Source organism: Coregonus clupeaformis, chromosome 40 (assembly GCF_020615455.1).
Source record: "Coregonus clupeaformis isolate EN_2021a chromosome 40, ASM2061545v1, whole genome shotgun sequence".
NCBI lineage: Eukaryota > Metazoa > Chordata > Actinopteri > Salmoniformes > Salmonidae > Coregonus > Coregonus clupeaformis.
Window position 1 is genome coordinate 33,069,503 of NC_059231.1, and position 17,917 is coordinate 33,087,419.

At 43.6% G+C, this 17,917-nt stretch overlaps 1 protein-coding gene across 2 annotated transcripts in view; it reads left to right on the plus strand.

Moving 5' to 3' along the window:
* The window catches only part of LOC121554996 (TBC1 domain family member 22B), a 200,608-nt gene that overhangs the window by 99,323 nt on the left and 83,368 nt on the right, over positions 1–17,917 (plus strand). For both annotated transcript variants that reach the window (XM_041868747.2, XM_041868746.2), the window contains exon 10: positions 5,070–5,176. In XM_041868747.2, coding sequence (XP_041724681.1) covers positions 5,070–5,176 — 107 coding nt within the window. The remainder of the gene's footprint in view (positions 1–5,069; positions 5,177–17,917) is intronic.

Below are 17,917 nucleotides of genomic sequence, written 5' to 3' on the forward strand. Positions count from 1 at the left end.
TGGCTGCTGTACAGTGCCTTGCAAAAGTATTCATCCCCCTTGGCGTTTTTCCTATTGTGTTGCATATCAACCTGTAATTTAAATTGATTTTTATTTAGATTTCATGTAATGGACATACACAAGATAGTCCAAATTGGTGAAGTGAAATGAACTTGTTTCAAATAGTTCTAAAAAATAAATCACGGAAAAGTGATGCGTGCATATGTATTCACCCCCTTTTTGCTATGAAGCCCCTAAATAAGATCTGGTGCAACCAATTACCTTCAGAAGTCACATACAGTGGGGAATAAAAGTATTTAGTCAGCCACCAATTGTGCAAGTTCTCCCACTTAAAAAGATGAGAGAGGCCTGTAATTTTCATCATAGGTACACGTCAACTATGACAGACAAATTGAGAAGAAAAAAAATCCAGAAAATCACATTTGTAGGATTTTTTATGAATTTATTTGCAAATTATGGTGGAAAATAAGTATTTGGTCACCTACAAACAAGCAAGATTTCTGGCTCTCACAGACCTGTAACTTCTTCTTTAAGAGGCTCCTCTGTCCTCCACTCGTTACCTGTATTAATGGCACCTGTTTGAACTTGTTATCAGTATAAAAGACACCTGTCCACAACCTCAAACAGTCACACTCCAAACTCCACTATGGCCAAGACCAAAGAGCTGTCAAAGGACACCAGAAACCAAATTGTAGACCTGCACCAGGCTGGGAAGACTGAATCTGCAATAGGTAAGCAGCTTGGTTTGAAGAAATCAACTGTGGGAGCAATTATTAGGAAATGGAAGACATACAAGACCATTGATAATATCCCTCGATCTGGGGCTCCACGCAAGATCTCACCCTGTGGGGTCAAAATGATCACAAGAATGGTGAGCAAAAATCCCAGAACCACACAGGGGGACCTAGTGAATGACCTGCAGAGAGCTGGGACCAAAGTAACAAAGCCTACCATCAGTAACACACTACGCCGCCAGGGACTCAAATCCTGCAGTGCCAGACGTGTCCCCCTGCTTAAGCCAGTACATGTCCAGGCCCGTCTGAAGTTTGCTACAGTGCATTTGGATGATCCAGAAGAGGATTGGGAGAATGTCATATGGTCAGATGAAACCAAAATATAACTTTTTGGTAAAAACTCAACTCGTCGTGTTTGGAGGACAAAGAATGCTGAGTTGCATCCAAAGAACACCATACCTACTGTGAAGCATGGGGGTGGAAACATCATGCTTTGGGGCTGTTTTTCTGCAAAGGGACCAGGACGACTGATCCGTGTAAAGGAAAGAATGAATGCGGCCATGTATCGTGAGATTTTGAGTGAAAACCTCCTTCCATCAGCAAGGGCATTGAAGATGAAACGTGGCTGGGTCTTTCAGCATGACAATGATCCCAAACACACCGCCCGGGCAACGAAGGAGTGGCTTCGTAAGAAGCATTTCAAGGTCCTGGAGTGGCCTAGCCAGTCTCCAGATCTCAACCCCCATAGAAAATCTTTGGAGGGAGTTGAAAGTCCGTGTTGCCCAGCGACAGCCCCAAAACATCACTGCTCTAGAGGAGATCTGCATGGAGGAATGGGCCAAAATACCAGCAACGGTGTGTGAAAACCTTGTGAAGACTTACAGAAAACGTTTGACCTGTGTCATTGCCAACAAAGGGTATATAACAAAGTATTGAGAAACTTTTGTTATTGACCAAATACTTATTTTCCACCACAATTTGCAAATAAATTCATAAAAAATCCTACAATGTGATTTTCTGGATTTTTTTTCCTCATTTTGTCTGTCATAGTTGACGTGTACCTATGATGAAAATTACAGGCCTCTCTAATTTTTTTAAGTGGGAGAACTTGCACAATTGGTGGCTGACTAAATACTTTTTTTCCCCCACTGTAATTAGTTAAACAAAGTCCACCTGTGTTCAATCTAAGTGTCACTTGATCTCAGTATATATACAACTGTTCGGAAAGGCCCCAAGTCTGCAACACCACTAAGCAAGGGGCCATGAAGACCAAGGAGCTCTCCAAACAGGTCAGGGACAAAGTTGTGGAGAAGTACAGATCAGGGTTTGGTTATAAAAAAAAAAATATCAGAAACTTTGAACATCCCACGGAGCACCATTTAAATCCATTATTAAAAAATGGAAAGAATATGGCACCACAACAAACCTGCCGAGAGGGCCAAACACCTCTCATCATCCTGAGAACACCATCCCCACAGTGAAGCATGGTGGTGGCAGCATCATGCTGTGGGGATGTTTTTCATCGGCAGGGACTGGGGAAACTGGTCAGAATTGAAGGAATGATGGATGGCGCTAAATACAGGGAAATTGTTGAGGGAAACCTGTTTCAGTCTTCCATAGATTTGAGACTGGGACGGAGGTTCACCTTCCAGCAGAACAATGACCCTTAGCATACTGCTAAAGCAACATCGAGTGGTTTAAGCGGAAACATTTTAATGTCTTGGAATGGCCTAGTCAAAGCCCAGACCTCAATCCAATTGAGAATCTGTGGTATGACTTAAAGATTGCTGTACACCAGCGGAACCCATCCAACTTGAAGGAGCTGGAGCAGTTTTGCCTTGAAGAATGGGCCAAAATCCCAGTGGCTAACTCATAGAGACATACCCCAAGATACTTGCAGCTGTAATTGCTGAAAAAGGTGGCTCTACAAAGTATTGACTTTGGGGGGGGGTGAATAGTTATGCACGCTCAAGTTTTCTGTTTTTTTTTTGTCTTATTTCTTGTTTGTTTCACAACAAAAAATATTTTGCTTCTTCAAAGTGGTAGGCATGTTGTGTAAATCAAATGATACAAACCCCCAAAAATCAATTTTAATTCCAGGTTGTAAGGCAACAAAATAGGAAAAATGCCAAGAGGGGTGAATACTTTCGCAAGCCACTGTATTCATCAAAAAAGAACTTGCGTCCCTCTTCAAATAGTCTATTGGCATAAGAAATGCAAAAAAAGCTTTTCCTGCATGGGACTCCAGGAGCTAAGGAGTGTTTTTTAATGAGAGGCCAGCGGAGCACAGGTGCGTGTTGCTTATGAGACAGAGGCTATAAGTTCGAAGCTTATTATGCATAACCCACCATTCATTAGGTAAATAAAAGGCTGATACTGCATTGAATGTATTACCCGAAAAAGGTAGGCTAGGATATCTATATATAGGGCTATATATCAATTTCGAAAATAATTATCTATTTTGGATGCAATTGATGGAGAGAGAGAAAGACTGCGAGAGAGTACTCTCGCGTGCACGGATTTAAAACAACAATATTCGAGTGATAGGTTGTTTTAAAATTCTGTAGTTGCAATTAAAAAATATATAACTTTACAATTATAAAACAAGGTGATCCCCGACAGCCAGATGGAGATGGCTAAATTAGACGCGCATTCAGTCTTTATATTACTGTAGCATAGACTATGCTGCATTCAGTCTTTATATTACTGTAGCATAGACTATGCTGCATTCAGTCTTTATATTACTGTAGCATAGGCTATGCTGCATTCAGTCTTTATATTACTGTAGCATAGGCTATACTGCATTCAGTCTTTATATTACTGTAGCATAGACTATGCTGCATTCAGTCTTTATATTACTGTAGCATAGACTATGCTGCATTCAGTCTTTATATTACTGTAGCATAGACTATGCTGCATTCAGTCTTTATATTACTGTAGCATAGGCTATGCTGCAGCAACTGCAGGCCTACCTGTCACAAGAAGGAAAGTTACCATGATGAGATGATAGGTCTACCGTATTTTCCGCACTATAAGGCGCACAGGAGTATAAGCCGCAGCAGCTAAATTGAATGATATTGTATGATGTGTACATATATAAGCCGCACTGGACTATAAGCCGCAGGTGTTTTAATGTTTAATTACCATATGTAAGGGTTCGTGCACAGAGGGGATTGTCGGGAAAGAGACAAACTGTCTCGCTCTCGTAATGTCTGTCTGTCTTGCTCTCGTTCTGTCTCTCGTACCACTCTCGGTTACTCTTTTACTTTTGCGCGCTACCTGTCTCACTCTTTTCCGGCCTCCAGCCCCTCCTGCTGGAGCCCGCCGCTTAAAGGTGGGGGGCGCGGACCGTTCATAGAGCCCATAGAGTTAAAGTTGGTGGACTCTAACCTGTAAAATCCATAGATTTAGGAGGTCTTCTAGTGGCCGTTAGCTGTAAAAATCCATAGATTAGCCGCACCGTTATATAAGCCGCAGGGTCGAAAAATGGGAAAAAAGGCGCGGCTTATAGTCCGAAAATTACGGTACATGCATTGTGAACTGCGCTGTCTGTCCCCACCCTTAGTGTTGATTCATCATGCAGAGGCCGTAGCAAAGCCAGATTTAGACATTGCATATCATTTAACAGTTCAGTTTCATGCCATGCTGTTCATAAAAATAATTTATTATAATTTACTGTTTCTCTCAGTTATTTATCCCGGGAAAGGGGAGTGGGATGGGCGGTAAATCTCGGTAACCGGGTTCCCGCCATTCAATCCTAGTACGTACGAACAAATTGACAGAGACTGATCCACGATTTCATCGTTGGGGGTGAATAAATGATTAAATCATTGAGCTATGTTCAACTGTCATTCAGGTGATAATACACTTAACCCACGGATGGACTTCATTGCTGATGTCTAGCTTCATAATATGTACTGTGTTTGAATGGCTTTTGATAGCCATCTTCATTTTTTAAATATAGATTAGTGCTGTATATTTGAATGACTGTGGAGAGTAGATGTAGTTGAATGACTATGGTTGTAGATGTAGTAAGAACAAACAGATTGCATAATGTAAATGTACGTGTGAATGGGTGTGGAGAGGAAATAGATGTGTTGTTAACAGGTGCTGTTAGAGAGGCCCTCCATGAAGCTCTGAGAACAAACATCTGTACCACTACACTTCATCAAGGAGAGAGAGAGACTCCTCAGGCTCTCCTCAAGAACATCTCTTTCTCTTCTGTTTTTCTGTTTAATAGAAGGCCCCTGCTGTGATGCTAGTAGACCCAATTCACAATTTTTCACTCTCTCTCTCACACTCCCCTTCTCTTTCTCTCTCTCTCTCTCGGTACAGAGGAGGAGGTGGAGAACTTTGACGTTTCCAGCTTGCAGGAGGAGGCTTTGCGGAACATCGAGGCTGACAGTTTCTGGTGCATGAGCAAGCTGTTGGACGGCATTCAGGTACATGGATTCTCCTTTCCTTTCCACTGTTTACTTTCACTGTGTACCTGTGTGTGTGCGCCTGTGTGTGTGTGTACCACCTCCCCAGGAGAGAATGGGTTAGGCGTGTGTATTTTTATGTGTATGTGGAGTAGTAGTTCCAGGGGAGCAGATATTGATGCATTGTGTGTGTGTGTGTGTGTGTGTGTGCGTGTGTGTGTTGAATTGGCCACACACATGAATACATACAGGTTTGGTCACAGTAGAGTCCCCTGTGTGTAGGTTAGTCGCTCCTTCCCACTCTCCCCCTCTGTTCCATCTCTTCAGAATTAAATATTCTCTCTCTGCACTCTACCGTAGCCAGATACAGCCTTTTACCCGTCAGCCTGGTGGCGGGCGGCGTTGAGCGTATCACCCAGGGAACTGTTCCGCCTCCTCCTTACTTTCTCTCTCTCTTTGTCGCTTATTGATTTACAGCTATAACAACATCAGAGCCGTGCGTGTGTGTGAGCCCATATGTGTGAGCGCACGAGTGTGTGTGTGTGTTTGGTCTTGATGTAAAAGGCCCCAGACACAGAGGTAGCTAGGCAGTGGAAGAAGGCAGGTAGGTGGCAAGGCTATAGCATCCTTACAGCCATTTAGCGGTGTGTTCAGAGCGGAGTGCTGCCGCTAGCCACACACCCGGCGTGGTTCCCAGGTGGTGCCCGCTGCCACCGTTTGGTCTCACTGTCTTTTAAACACTCGCTAGGGATGAAATGTTGTGTAATTACACCAGGGTGTGGAAGAGGATTTGATTTACTTCAACTAGTACTCTCTCTCGTTTTCTCTGTCACACTTTCTCTCTTTCTCACTCTCTCTTTTTCTCTCTGTCTTTTGTTCTCAGTCGCCCTTTCGCTCCCTCTCTCAAAATCAGATTGCTTTATTGGCATGAAATACAATTTGTAGATAGTGTCAAAGCATGGTACAGCATTTCAGTAAATACATTACAATGCAATGAGGATAATTTTATTTATTTAACCTTTATTTTAGCAAGGAGTCATACTGAGACGATCTCTTTTACAGATGAGACCTGAATTACATAAATTACAGAAAATACACACATCAATATAAATACAAAATGCAAGCAGACAGAAAAGCACGGTCATAAAAAACAAACACATTAATCAGTAATAAGGTCCTCAATCAGCTTTCTGAATTGCCCTCGAGGCACCAAAACATCAAATTTAGGAACATTTTGAAGATTGTTCCTCAAAAAAGGTTCGAGAACTTAAAGCTGATTTACCAAACTCAGTAGAGATCAAAGGAATTTCCAGAGTTAACCATCCCTGAGACCTGGTGTGGTAACTCATATGTCTAAAGTGTCAGGCGGCAGGTAGCTTAGTGGTTAAGAGCGTTGTGCCAGTAACCGAAAGGTCGCTGGTTCTAATCCCCGAGCCGACTAGGTGAAAAATCTGTCGATGTGCCCTTGAGCAAGGCACTTAACCCTAATTGCTCCTGTAAGTCGCTCTGGATAAGAGCGTCTGCTAAATGACTAAAATGTAAATGTAACGTTTAGTAAAGATGTTAGGTATAGTGGGACTTTTTGTAAAAGGGCTTTATAAATTAAAACATAGCAATATATTAACCTACGTGACATCAAAGAGGGCCAACCAACTTTCTGGTAGAGAATGCAGTGATGAGTATTAAAATTGTTGCCCGTAATAAAGCGTAGTGCCCTATGATAAGCTGCATCTAACGGCTTTAATGAAGTGGCAGCTGCGTTCATATAGATGATGTCGCCATAGTCTAGGACCGATACGAACTTCGACTGAATAATCTGCTTTCTACTATTTAGCGAGAGGCAGAACCTATTTCTATAGAAGAAGCCCATTTTTATTCTCACGTCCTTTTTTTTATGTAATAATAACATTTAAAAAAAAATAGGGGGTATTTTTTTTTAGGGGGTATTCTCAGCTTCTTAACTAACTCATCAATATGCTTTTTTAAAATAATGAAATAGTTCATTTTAGTAGTAATAATAATTGTACATATAATCATTTATACAGGTACAACACTACTGCTGTTGTATTGTGTAATCTTTGGTCGATACATTTAATTAAATAAAAAAAAGATATTAAAATAAAAAATAGCTAATTAATAAACAACAAAGTGTTCATGGATGACGGTTACACTATGCATTACTTGTAAGTTATATACAATGTAAATATTATAGGGAATTAATGGTCATGGGATGTCCCTCAGGCTATGGCAATCATATACATACTGTATCTCTCGCTCTCGCTCTCTCTCTCTCTCTCGCTCTCGCGTTTTCTCTCGCTCGCTCTTGCGTTTTCTCTCGCTCTCTTTCTCTCGCTCTTTCTATCTCCTCACTCACCTCTCTCCTCTCATCGTCTTTCCTGTGCTCGTTGTATCTGTCATTCAGATGGCGGTCTCTCCTCTCCTTCACTCATCTCCACTCCTTCACTCATCTCCACTCCACTCCGGAGAGGCCCATTTGTATGCTGGTGACTCACCTCTCTTCAGAGGCAGCAGTACATTAGTACAGTACATTAGGATGAACTCCCAACCTTTTGTGCTGTTTTGTCCCTAATTGCCGCAGTAATTTATGTGTACAAAGCTGATTCTCACAGGCACTTATGATTTTCTTCACAACTTCACAGTACCCAGTTATAACCCGGGGACATTCATAGTTCGCTTTGACACAGTGTTTAGAGGTGTGTGTATGTGGTACTGTGTCTGTGTGGGACTGTGTCTGTGTGAGAGAGACAGGGACTGTTTGTCTGCATGTGTGGGCGGGAGCAGAGCTGAACTGAGCCACTGCTTATTGCAGTAGAAAGGAATGCTTACTCTGAAGATTATCTGATGCCAGAGCAGTCTTAAATCTCCACATTCTATTTTCCATGGAATACATGAGATCGTGATGAACATATAATAATAGGCAATAAGCGGTAAACAACATTTTGTAGCACAGCAAATTGCTTTTTTTACCTAAATCTTTGGACATTCAAGGAAAATACAAAGGATAGCTAACAACCCTAAGACTGAGTCCCATATGGCACCTAGTCCCTACATAGTGTACTACCTTTGACCAAGAAGTGCACTATATAGGGAATAGTGTGCCATTTGCGATGCATCCTCAATGAGGCTAACAACATTAGATGTCGTTGCTCCTAGTTTTAGAAAGCAGACCGTTATTATTGCAATCTTGGTTTCCAAAAACTCACTATGGTAAAATTCACAATAACATTCAGCTTTCAGACAGCTTTCTACCGCTTTCTGCCCTGAAGGCAGTACACCACAAAAACACTGCTTCATAAAATCACCAGGAAGGGTTCTTTGCTCGTGCAGGTGTGGGTGCGTGTGTGTTTTATATAGCAATGTACAATACTCAATGTGTATCACTTGGTATATTCTCTTTCATTTTGCACCAGCGTGCATCAGAATCAAGCATGAGACTAGCTAACTAACCCTATTTTCTGTTTAGCTGTTATTCTATTGGGCTCCCGCACCACTTGATGCAGTTTACATGTCACAGTGAGCTGTGTGGAAGCTAACATGCCTTACCTTAATTCTTGCTGTTTATGTTGAAAGCATTAGGTTTAGAGACAGATTGAGAGAGACTTTACAGGCTTTGATTCTACTCCCAAGAGGCTCTTCGTATGGCACTCAATCAACGACACAACAAGACCACTCCTGACACACACACACACACACACACACACAGTAGAGAGAGTCCCGTGAGGAGTGTACCAGACACACACACACACACTGGTACACACATGCACACACACACAGTTGGTGAACTCACACAGCTGTGGGTACACACACACACACACGCACAGACAGAGAGAGAGAAGAGAAGTGGTGAGAGATCACCAGCTGTTGTGTTTTGATGATTGACATGTGAGCGGTGCAGCCTTAACCCCTGTGATTCGCCGAAGCGGGACACGGCACCACGCTGCTGTCTGCTTAACGCCGACCTCGGACCCCTGCGCCGGGCCCTGGGAGACCCCGTCTCTGATTAGCACGGCTAGGTGATCTGTAAACAGACGTATGGTGTCATAGAGAGGAGAGCAGCTCTCTCAGGGAGGGAAGGGGCCGCAAAGCTTGCTTGTGAAACTGCTTATCAGAGTTGGAGTTTTTTAGTTGAAGGTGTTTATTTGACCAAAATACCAATAAAGGTGCTCTAGTCAAGTGCACTCACCTACAAACACTAGGATTTTCTCTTGGAATTGATCATGTAATTTGATTCAGTAGCAAGACAAAAGAACCGACATACATCCTTTAAAACCACCCCATAAAACACCCACACACAAAGAGGGTAATGGCTTTCCAGACCCCCCACTCCTATGCTATTTAACCCCTCCACTCCCCATCTCCTCTGTGGATATGGTAGTAGTGGGTATCAGAGAGAATAGGTTTACGGCTGGGACAGGATGGATCACAAACTAGCTTATTAAGGTGCTAGAGGTGTTCGGGCCCATAAAGGTTGTTTAGAAACCATTAGGGGCAAAACGACGTGCCCCTACCCCCCTCTGCCACACACACATAATTAGATAGAGACAAGGTCACAGGAACCACACACACACACACACGCACACACACACACCCTCACTCCGGCGCTCCTGTAGGAACTGCTGCGGTCGACAGAATGTAGTAGCATTTACGCCGGGACAAAGGAGCCGAAGCACGCTTTATTAATTATCCTAAATAAATAGGTCCCTTATGGGGCCTTGTCGCTAAAACACCTTCAGTGATATTAATGAGGCACTTGTTTATTTAGCCTATTTTTTACGGGCTCTATAGCTAACTTAACAGAGAAGGAAATTGGAATCATTTACCTCAGAGCCCCTCGAGATTTATGGTATAAAACAATGTGAAAGCAACTGTGAGAGTATTATCAGATCTGGAATAGAAAAGGCTTTTCTTTCTGTATTATATTAATACATTCCTCTTACCTTAAGTTTAAATGGAGCTTAAATGATTTTCCAGCAACTAGGTTACTTGTCGTTACAATGGCCTTCTTTTTTTATTTAGCTTTTCTGTTGTGTTTTAAAACCTAGTATTGGCATCTAGTTTTACATGGTTGTGTAAAACTGGTTGCATTTTAAGTGCCATTTGTTCTGTTGTCTCAGTCTTTCAGAAATCTTCTCGTCTGTCTGGATTAGCTGTTTACAATTTTCCAGTAATCTGCTGCACTACTTAACTAGATGCAGACAGACAAACAAACATACAAAGATGTTAAACACTGGCTAGCTAGCCCACACACTAGGGTTGGGCTGAGGATTATTATTACAAAGCGAAAACAGGTTGTTAGAAATTTGTGCAAATGTATAAAATAAAAATGAAATACGTTATCTACATAAGTATTCAGACCCTTTGCTATGAGACTCGAAATTGAGCTCAGCTGCATCCTGTTTCCATTGATCATACTTGAGATGTTTCTACAACTTGATTGGAGTCCACCTGTGGTAAATTCAATTGATTGGACATGAATTGGAAAGGCACACACCTGTCTATATAAGGTCCCACAGTTGACAGTGCATGTCAGAGCAAAAAACAAGCCATGAGGGCGAAGGAATTGTCCGTAGAGCGCCAAGACAGGATTGTGTCGAGGCACAGATCTGGGGAAGGGAACAAATCCATTGAAGGTCCCCAAGAACTCAGTGGCCTCCATCATTCTTAAATGGAAGAAGTTTGGAACAACTGAGCAATCAGGGGAGAAGGCCCTTGGTCAGGGAGGTGACCAAGAACTCAATGATCACTCTGACAGAGCTCCAGAGTTCCTCTGTGGAGATGGGAGAACCTTCCAGAAGGACAACCATATCTGCAGCACTCCACCAATCAGCCCTTTATGTTAGAGTGGCCAGAAGGAAGCCATTCCTCAGTAAAAGGCACATGACAGCCTGCTTGGAGTTTGTCAAAAGGCACCTAAAGGACTCTCAGACCATTCTCTGGTCTGATGAAAGCAAGATTGAACTATTTGGCCGGAATGCCAAGCATAATTTCTGGAGGTAACCTGGCACCATCCCTAGAAGCAGGGTGGTGGCAGCATCATGCTGTGGGGATGTTTTTCAGTGTCAGGGACTGGGAGACTTGTCAGGATCGAGGGAAAAATGAAGAGAGCAAAGTACAGAGATCCTTGATGAAAACCTGCTCCAGAGCACTCAGGACCTCGGGCTGGGCGGAAGGTTTACCTTCCAACAGGAAGAGGGGGGCCGCAGTTGCTCTCGGTTCTTTGTACTCCCCCCCCCCCCCCCACCCCAACATTGTGAGACAAACATATTATTGGCCCCCCTCTTGACAGCGGAGAGACATGATTTTAGTTTTAATTAATTTTTTGCAATTCTACACATTTTGCCATTGGGTGTAGAGAAAAAGTTAGTTTTAAAGGGTTTGCTGCAATTCTACACATTTTTGCCTTGGGGCAGAGAGAAGATTTACAGTAGCAATTTTATAACTAATTTCATATAATTCTACTAATTTGGCCTTGGGGTGGAGAGGAAAATGATCTGTTTTACAGCTAACTTCCTGCAATACTACACATTTTGCCATGGGGTGGAGATAAATGTTTGCAGTTTTTAATGTGATATCTGAGTGAGACTCACTAACAAAATCAATGGGGGCCCCCGGCCGGTAATTTGACCATGATAACAAGTTTAGATAGCTCGCCACTAAACTACACTGAACAAAAATATAAATGTAACATGCAACATTTTCAAAGATTTTACTGAGTTAAAGTTCATATAAGGAAATCAGTCAATTGAAGTAAATTCATTAGGCCATAATCTAAGCATCTGTTATGTCAAAAATACCTTTAAAAAAAATAGTAGTGGCGTGGATCAGAAAACCAGTCATCATCTGGTGTGACCACCATATGCCTCATGCAGCGCGGCACATCTCGTTCACATGTAGTTGATCAGGCTGTTGATTGTGGCCCGTGGAATGTTGTACCACTCCTCTTCAATGGCTTTACGAAGTTACAGGATATAGGTGGGAACTGGAACACACTGTCGTACACGTTGATCCAGAGCATCCCAAACATGCTCAATGGGTGACATGTCTGGTGAGTATGCAGGCCATGGATGAACTGGGACATTTTCACCTTCCAGGAATTGTGTACAGATCCATGTGACATGCATGCTAAAACATGAGGTTATGGTGACGGATGAATGGCGCGACAATAAGCCTCAGGATCTTGTCATGGTATCTCTTTGCATTCAAATTGCCGTAGATAAAATGCAATTGTGTTCGTTGTCCGTAGGTTATACCTGCCCATACCATAACTCCACCCCCAACATGGAGCACTCTGTTCACAACGTTGACATTAGCAAACCGCTCGCCCACACGACTCCATACACGCTTTCTGCCATCTGCCCGGTACAGTTGAAACCAGTATTCATCTGTGAAGATCACACTTCTCCAGTGTGCCAGTGGCCATCGAAGGTGAGCATTTGCCCAATGAAGTTGGTTACGATGCCGAGCTGCAGTCAGGTTAAGACCCTGGTGAGGACAACAAGCACGCAGATGAGCTTCCCTGAGATGGTTTCTGACAGTTTGTGCAGAAAATCTTTGTTTGTGCAAACCCATAGTTTCATCAGCTGTCCGGGTGGCTGGTCTCAGACGATCCCGCAGGTGAAGAAGCAGGATGTGGAGGTCCTTGGCTGGTGTGGTTACACATTGGAGGCGGCTTATGGTAGAGAAATTAACATTCAATTCTCTGGCAACAGCTCTGGTGGACATTCCTGCAGTCAGCATGCCAACCTCACGCTCCCTCAAAACTTGAGACATCTGTGGCATTGTGTTGTGTGACAAAACTGCACATTTTTGTGTCCTTTTTTATTGTCCCCAGTACAAGGTGCACCTGTGTAATGACCATGCTGTTTAATCAGCTTCTTGATATGCTGCACTTGTCAGGTGGATGGATTATCTTGGCAAAGGATAAATGCTCACTAACAGGGAGAAGCTTTTTGTGCGTATGGCACATTTCTGGGATATTTTATATCAGCTCAGAAAACATGGGATGTTTATTTTTGTTCAGTATAACTTGGCAATCTAAAATATGTTTGCTGACATGAGCTAATTGACTGACTACAGTGACTGACATAACAAGAGAAAGACTGCTGACGCGCAACAACATTTTGAAATTGCACCTTGTGTATTCTACTATTCTAACTCGCAACAGTAAGTTGAGACCCCGACTGGGGGGAATTTATCCGATGGCCTTCAAAAGGGGGGCTGCGGACCACCAGTTGCCCATCCCTGACATAGCTAGATCTCTGGATTAAGAGCAAGGTTTGTGTAATGTCTGTCTCACTAGCAACTGGAGAGACCACACACACACACACACACACACACACACACACACACACACACACACACACACACACACTTGACTATCTGCTGGTTTAGCTGTGAGCTAAAGGGTCCCTGCTGTGGGAGGCTGGTGCAGCCTGCTGGTGTAGCCAGTGTTGAGGCGATGTAGTGAGCGGTGCAGTGGGTTGCTATCCTGGAACTACTGCTCAGGGATGTTTAAACAGGACCCTGACTCATAGCTTTTGCCCGGTTCAGCTTGCTCCTGTGTGTGTGGGGGTGGCTGTAGTTGGAGCCCAGGGCTGGGTGATGCCAGTCTCTGTTTGCGGGAATATCTCACCCTAGCACACCCCTGCCAATTAGATTCAACTGTGCCCAGGAGGGAGGCGGGGGAGATATGGAGAGGGGGAGGGAGGAGAAGAGGAGAGCCAGAGGGAGAGAGGGAAGAGAATGAGAGTAGAGGAGAGGGAGAGCCAGGGGTTAGGCAGGGAGAGCAAGGCTCCAGACATACATTTTCAGTTGGTGGCACCAGTCCATAATTTGGTCACTCCCATTTTTCTTCGCAGGTCACACAATTGAACAAAATTGTGTCATCTCATAATGTCATTCAGTGCTTTATTAAAAAGTGTAATAGACTACTGAGATGGTATTGAAGAATACACTTGTTTGGTTACATTTACATTTTAGTCATTTAGCAGACGCTCTTATCCAGAGCGACTTACAGTTAGTGAGTGCATACATTTTTCATACTGGCCCCCCCGTGGGAATCGAACCCACAACCCTGGCGTCGCAAGTGCCATGCTCTACCAACTGAGCTTCACGGGACATGTTGTGATTCAAAATATTCTAATGTGCAACCTAATCCAGTGATTGTCATGCATTTTGGGTAGACAATTAGGCTGCTGTTGTTATATTTTACTGTTAAAATAACTCTAAATATACTGTAATACCCACTAGTAGCCATGTGATAGTCTAAAAGTTAATGTAATCTCCAAAAACCATTGCAGTTGTAGCCTTAAGACCAATGAGGCCTATGCAATCACAATGGCCAATGCGCATTTCTCCCACTCTGTATCTCAAAGCCATATCAAATGTCTTATAATGTAAAATAGTTGCTATTGTGCTCAAAATTGAGAGTTGATAAAAAAAAAAAAGTACACAAAGCTGAGAACCTCCTTAACTGTGACAACAGGATCGCTGTGTTTTCCCCGCTATTGGATTTTTAAATGTTATACAATCAGAACCACTTTTTTTCTCCCAGAGCATTTTTCCCGAGAAAGGAGAGCGAGTGGCTTGCTCAACACATGCAGACACTTTCATTACAAGAATTATGAGGATAATTTACTTTTCTGTTTGACCAAATCATGGTTTTAGCCTCCTAAAAATAGGAGGTGACCATGTAAAAATGTGCAGGTCGACCAATTCAAAATGTTACTTGCACAGCCAAGTCAAAGGGTCGCAAAATGTGACTAAATGGTCACAGTCTGGAGCCCTGGAGAGAGGGAGGAGAATGAGACAATAGGGATGTAAGGAGAAACATTGGGAGGGAGACTCATGCAGAGGGAGGGAAGGGGAGGGAGGCAGGCAGGCAGGGGGGAGACATCGAGAGGGAGGCGGAGGCATGAGAGACTGGGAGAATGGAATGAGACGGGGAGGGAGGGATAGGGAGGAAGGGGGAAGAGGGAGTTTTTCTGGCTGACTGCGACTCTCTCCCCTACCTTTTATTGACAGCTGGATGCCTCTTTTTCAGCTCCGCTAGCTACTCACTCACACAGCTCATAGAGAGACCTGTCACTCATATTCTCCTTGTTTCTGACACGCACACACACAGCCAACACTCAAGCTCTCTCTATATTCAGTCCTTTCGCTGACACATCCAACACATTCTCAAACTATAAGACCCCATTCACATGCACATTTAAGTACCTTGAAGACCCCGTTAAAATATGTCAGAGCACTCACAATCAATGAGTCCAAGAATTAGAGAGGCAGGGGAATGTAGGGGGAGAAGAGGAGAGGACAGGTTCTCAGTGTGAGTGAGATCTTTTTCAGATAAGCCCATGATTGCTGATTGTTCCCACACAGTGAGCAGCGAGGTTATCCCTGAACACACACACACACACACACACAGCCATCCGCCAGTCAGCAGAGGGATAGATAGATGGAGAGAAGGTTGATGGAGGTGCGTCAATATGGCTTTGTCCTCCTCAACACGCCTCCTGTGTGTTTGTAGGGGTGTGTGTATACAGCCTGGTGTTCAGCAGGTCTATTGTGACTCAGGGTTATCTGTAGCTGTCATCTCTAACAGACGCCTCCAGCGACAGACATACAGACAGGCACACTTTCTCTGTTGTCCTCTGTTGTTGTTCACTTTGTTGATGGGTGCCGACACACACATTAAATCGCCTCAGTCTCCAAAGAAGCCACTAACAGAATAGAAAGGGGAAGAAATGGCAACCCTGAAAACATCATTGGCCCTACATCGATCGTGAGATTCTTGTCATTCCTGGGATGAAAAGGGGAATAGTTGTCATTGTTGGTGAGGACAGAGACAGACAGTGACCCGATGGTTTCTTGTTGAGAATAACAGAACAGCGATAAAATAAAAGAAGAAAGAAGAACAGAGTGTAGAATGTGGAGATTTCCTGCCATTGCCTCAGAGGATCAAAACTACAGTCAAATACTTTATCACAGACTGTCTAGAGCTGTGGCTTTGTGGAGAGATGGGGAGCGAGAAAGGGAGGAAGAGGAAGGGAGGGATAGAGAGATGGCGATAGAGAGAGATGGTGATAGAGAGAGAGGGCAATACAAAGAGCGAGGGAGAGTGTGCGATAGAGAGAGAGAGGGCAATAGAGAAAGTGAGAGAGGGAGGGAGGGGAAGAAGCAGAGATGAGGGACAGCATCACACAGTGTTCATACTGACCTCTGACTGAGCTGGACTGTCTAGATCACAGGGTATCATCTGCGGGTTATGGGTCAGGTTAAGTGTACCATAACCCTTACACTTGCACTGTGGCCTCACTCACTACTTCCCTAGTGCTCTGCAGTAGGCCAGGTGTTAAGCATGCTTAGCCTCAGCGTTGGGTAGGTTACTTTCTAAATGTAATCCGTTACTAAGTTACCTGTCCACAATTGTAATCAATAAGGTCACTTTTGGATTACCCAAACTCAGTAACGTAATCGGATTACTTCCAGTTACTTTTAGATTAGATTCTCCTTAAGAGGCATTAGAAGAAGACTAGTCCATTAGGCCTATGTATGACTCCCTGCATGAAGCATGGAGCAGCGCTTAGAGTGGACCAGAGAGAGAGGTACAGTAGCTACTTCATTAAAGCAGGGGATCTTAAAGCTGATGTAATTATTGGTGGCTGCGGGCTCTGGGCTAGTCTTAATGAATGCTTCAAACTGGCCTACTGCTCACTCTCTTAACAGGTAATTGCATTTAGGCACAGAGAAAGGGGGGGATGAAGGGCACGGAGGGAGCAGGGATAGTGGAAGGCAGCAGTAACCTGGGAGACCAGCTGTGCCTGGGCAGCATATTATGGTCTGTTGACCTGAGGACATGGCTAATGCACGTGTGCAGATGGAGCCAGAAAGTCTCAATCCCTACTCTCTCTAATACATCAGACCTTAGACCATCAAACTAGATATGATCTCACTGTAGTGAACTAAGGGGATTCAGAACACTCACTGTTAATGTGGTTAGGTTAGGGAGATTACTGTCTAGTCTGGTCTGGCCCTGTAGCTCTGCTATAGGAGAATGGACTGACTCCTGCTGAATGGAGTTAGATGAGGAGTAGAGGTAACACTGGGGAGCAAGGGAGGGCGCGGTTAAGGAAGAAACAAAGGATGGAAGAAATGATAGAAGTACATATACAGTGGGGAAAAAAAGTATTTAGTCAGCCACCAATTGTGCAAGTTCTCCCACTTAAAAAGATGAGAGAGGCCTGTAATTTTCATCATAGGTACACGTCAACTATGACAGACAAAATGAGGGGAAAAAAAATCCTGAAAATCACATTGTAGGATTTTTAATGAATTTATTTGCAAATTATGGTGGAAAATTAGTATTTGGTCAATAACAAAAGTTTCTCAATACTTTGTTATATACCCTTTGTTGGCAATGACACAGGTCAAACGTTTTCTGTAAGTCTTCACAAGGTTTTCACACACTGTTGCTGGTATTTTGGCCCATTCCTCCTTGCAGATCTCCTCTAGAGCAGTGATGTTTTGGGGCTGTCGCTGGGCAACACAGACTTTCAACTCCCTCCAAAGATTGTCTATGGGGTTGAGATCTGGAGACTGGCTAGGCCACTCCAGGACCTTGAAATGCTTCTTACGAAGCCACTCCTTCGTTGCCCGGGCGGTGTGTTTGGGATCATTGTCATGCTGAAAGACCCAGCCACGTTTCATCTTCAATGCCCTTGCTGATGGAAGGAGGTTTTCACT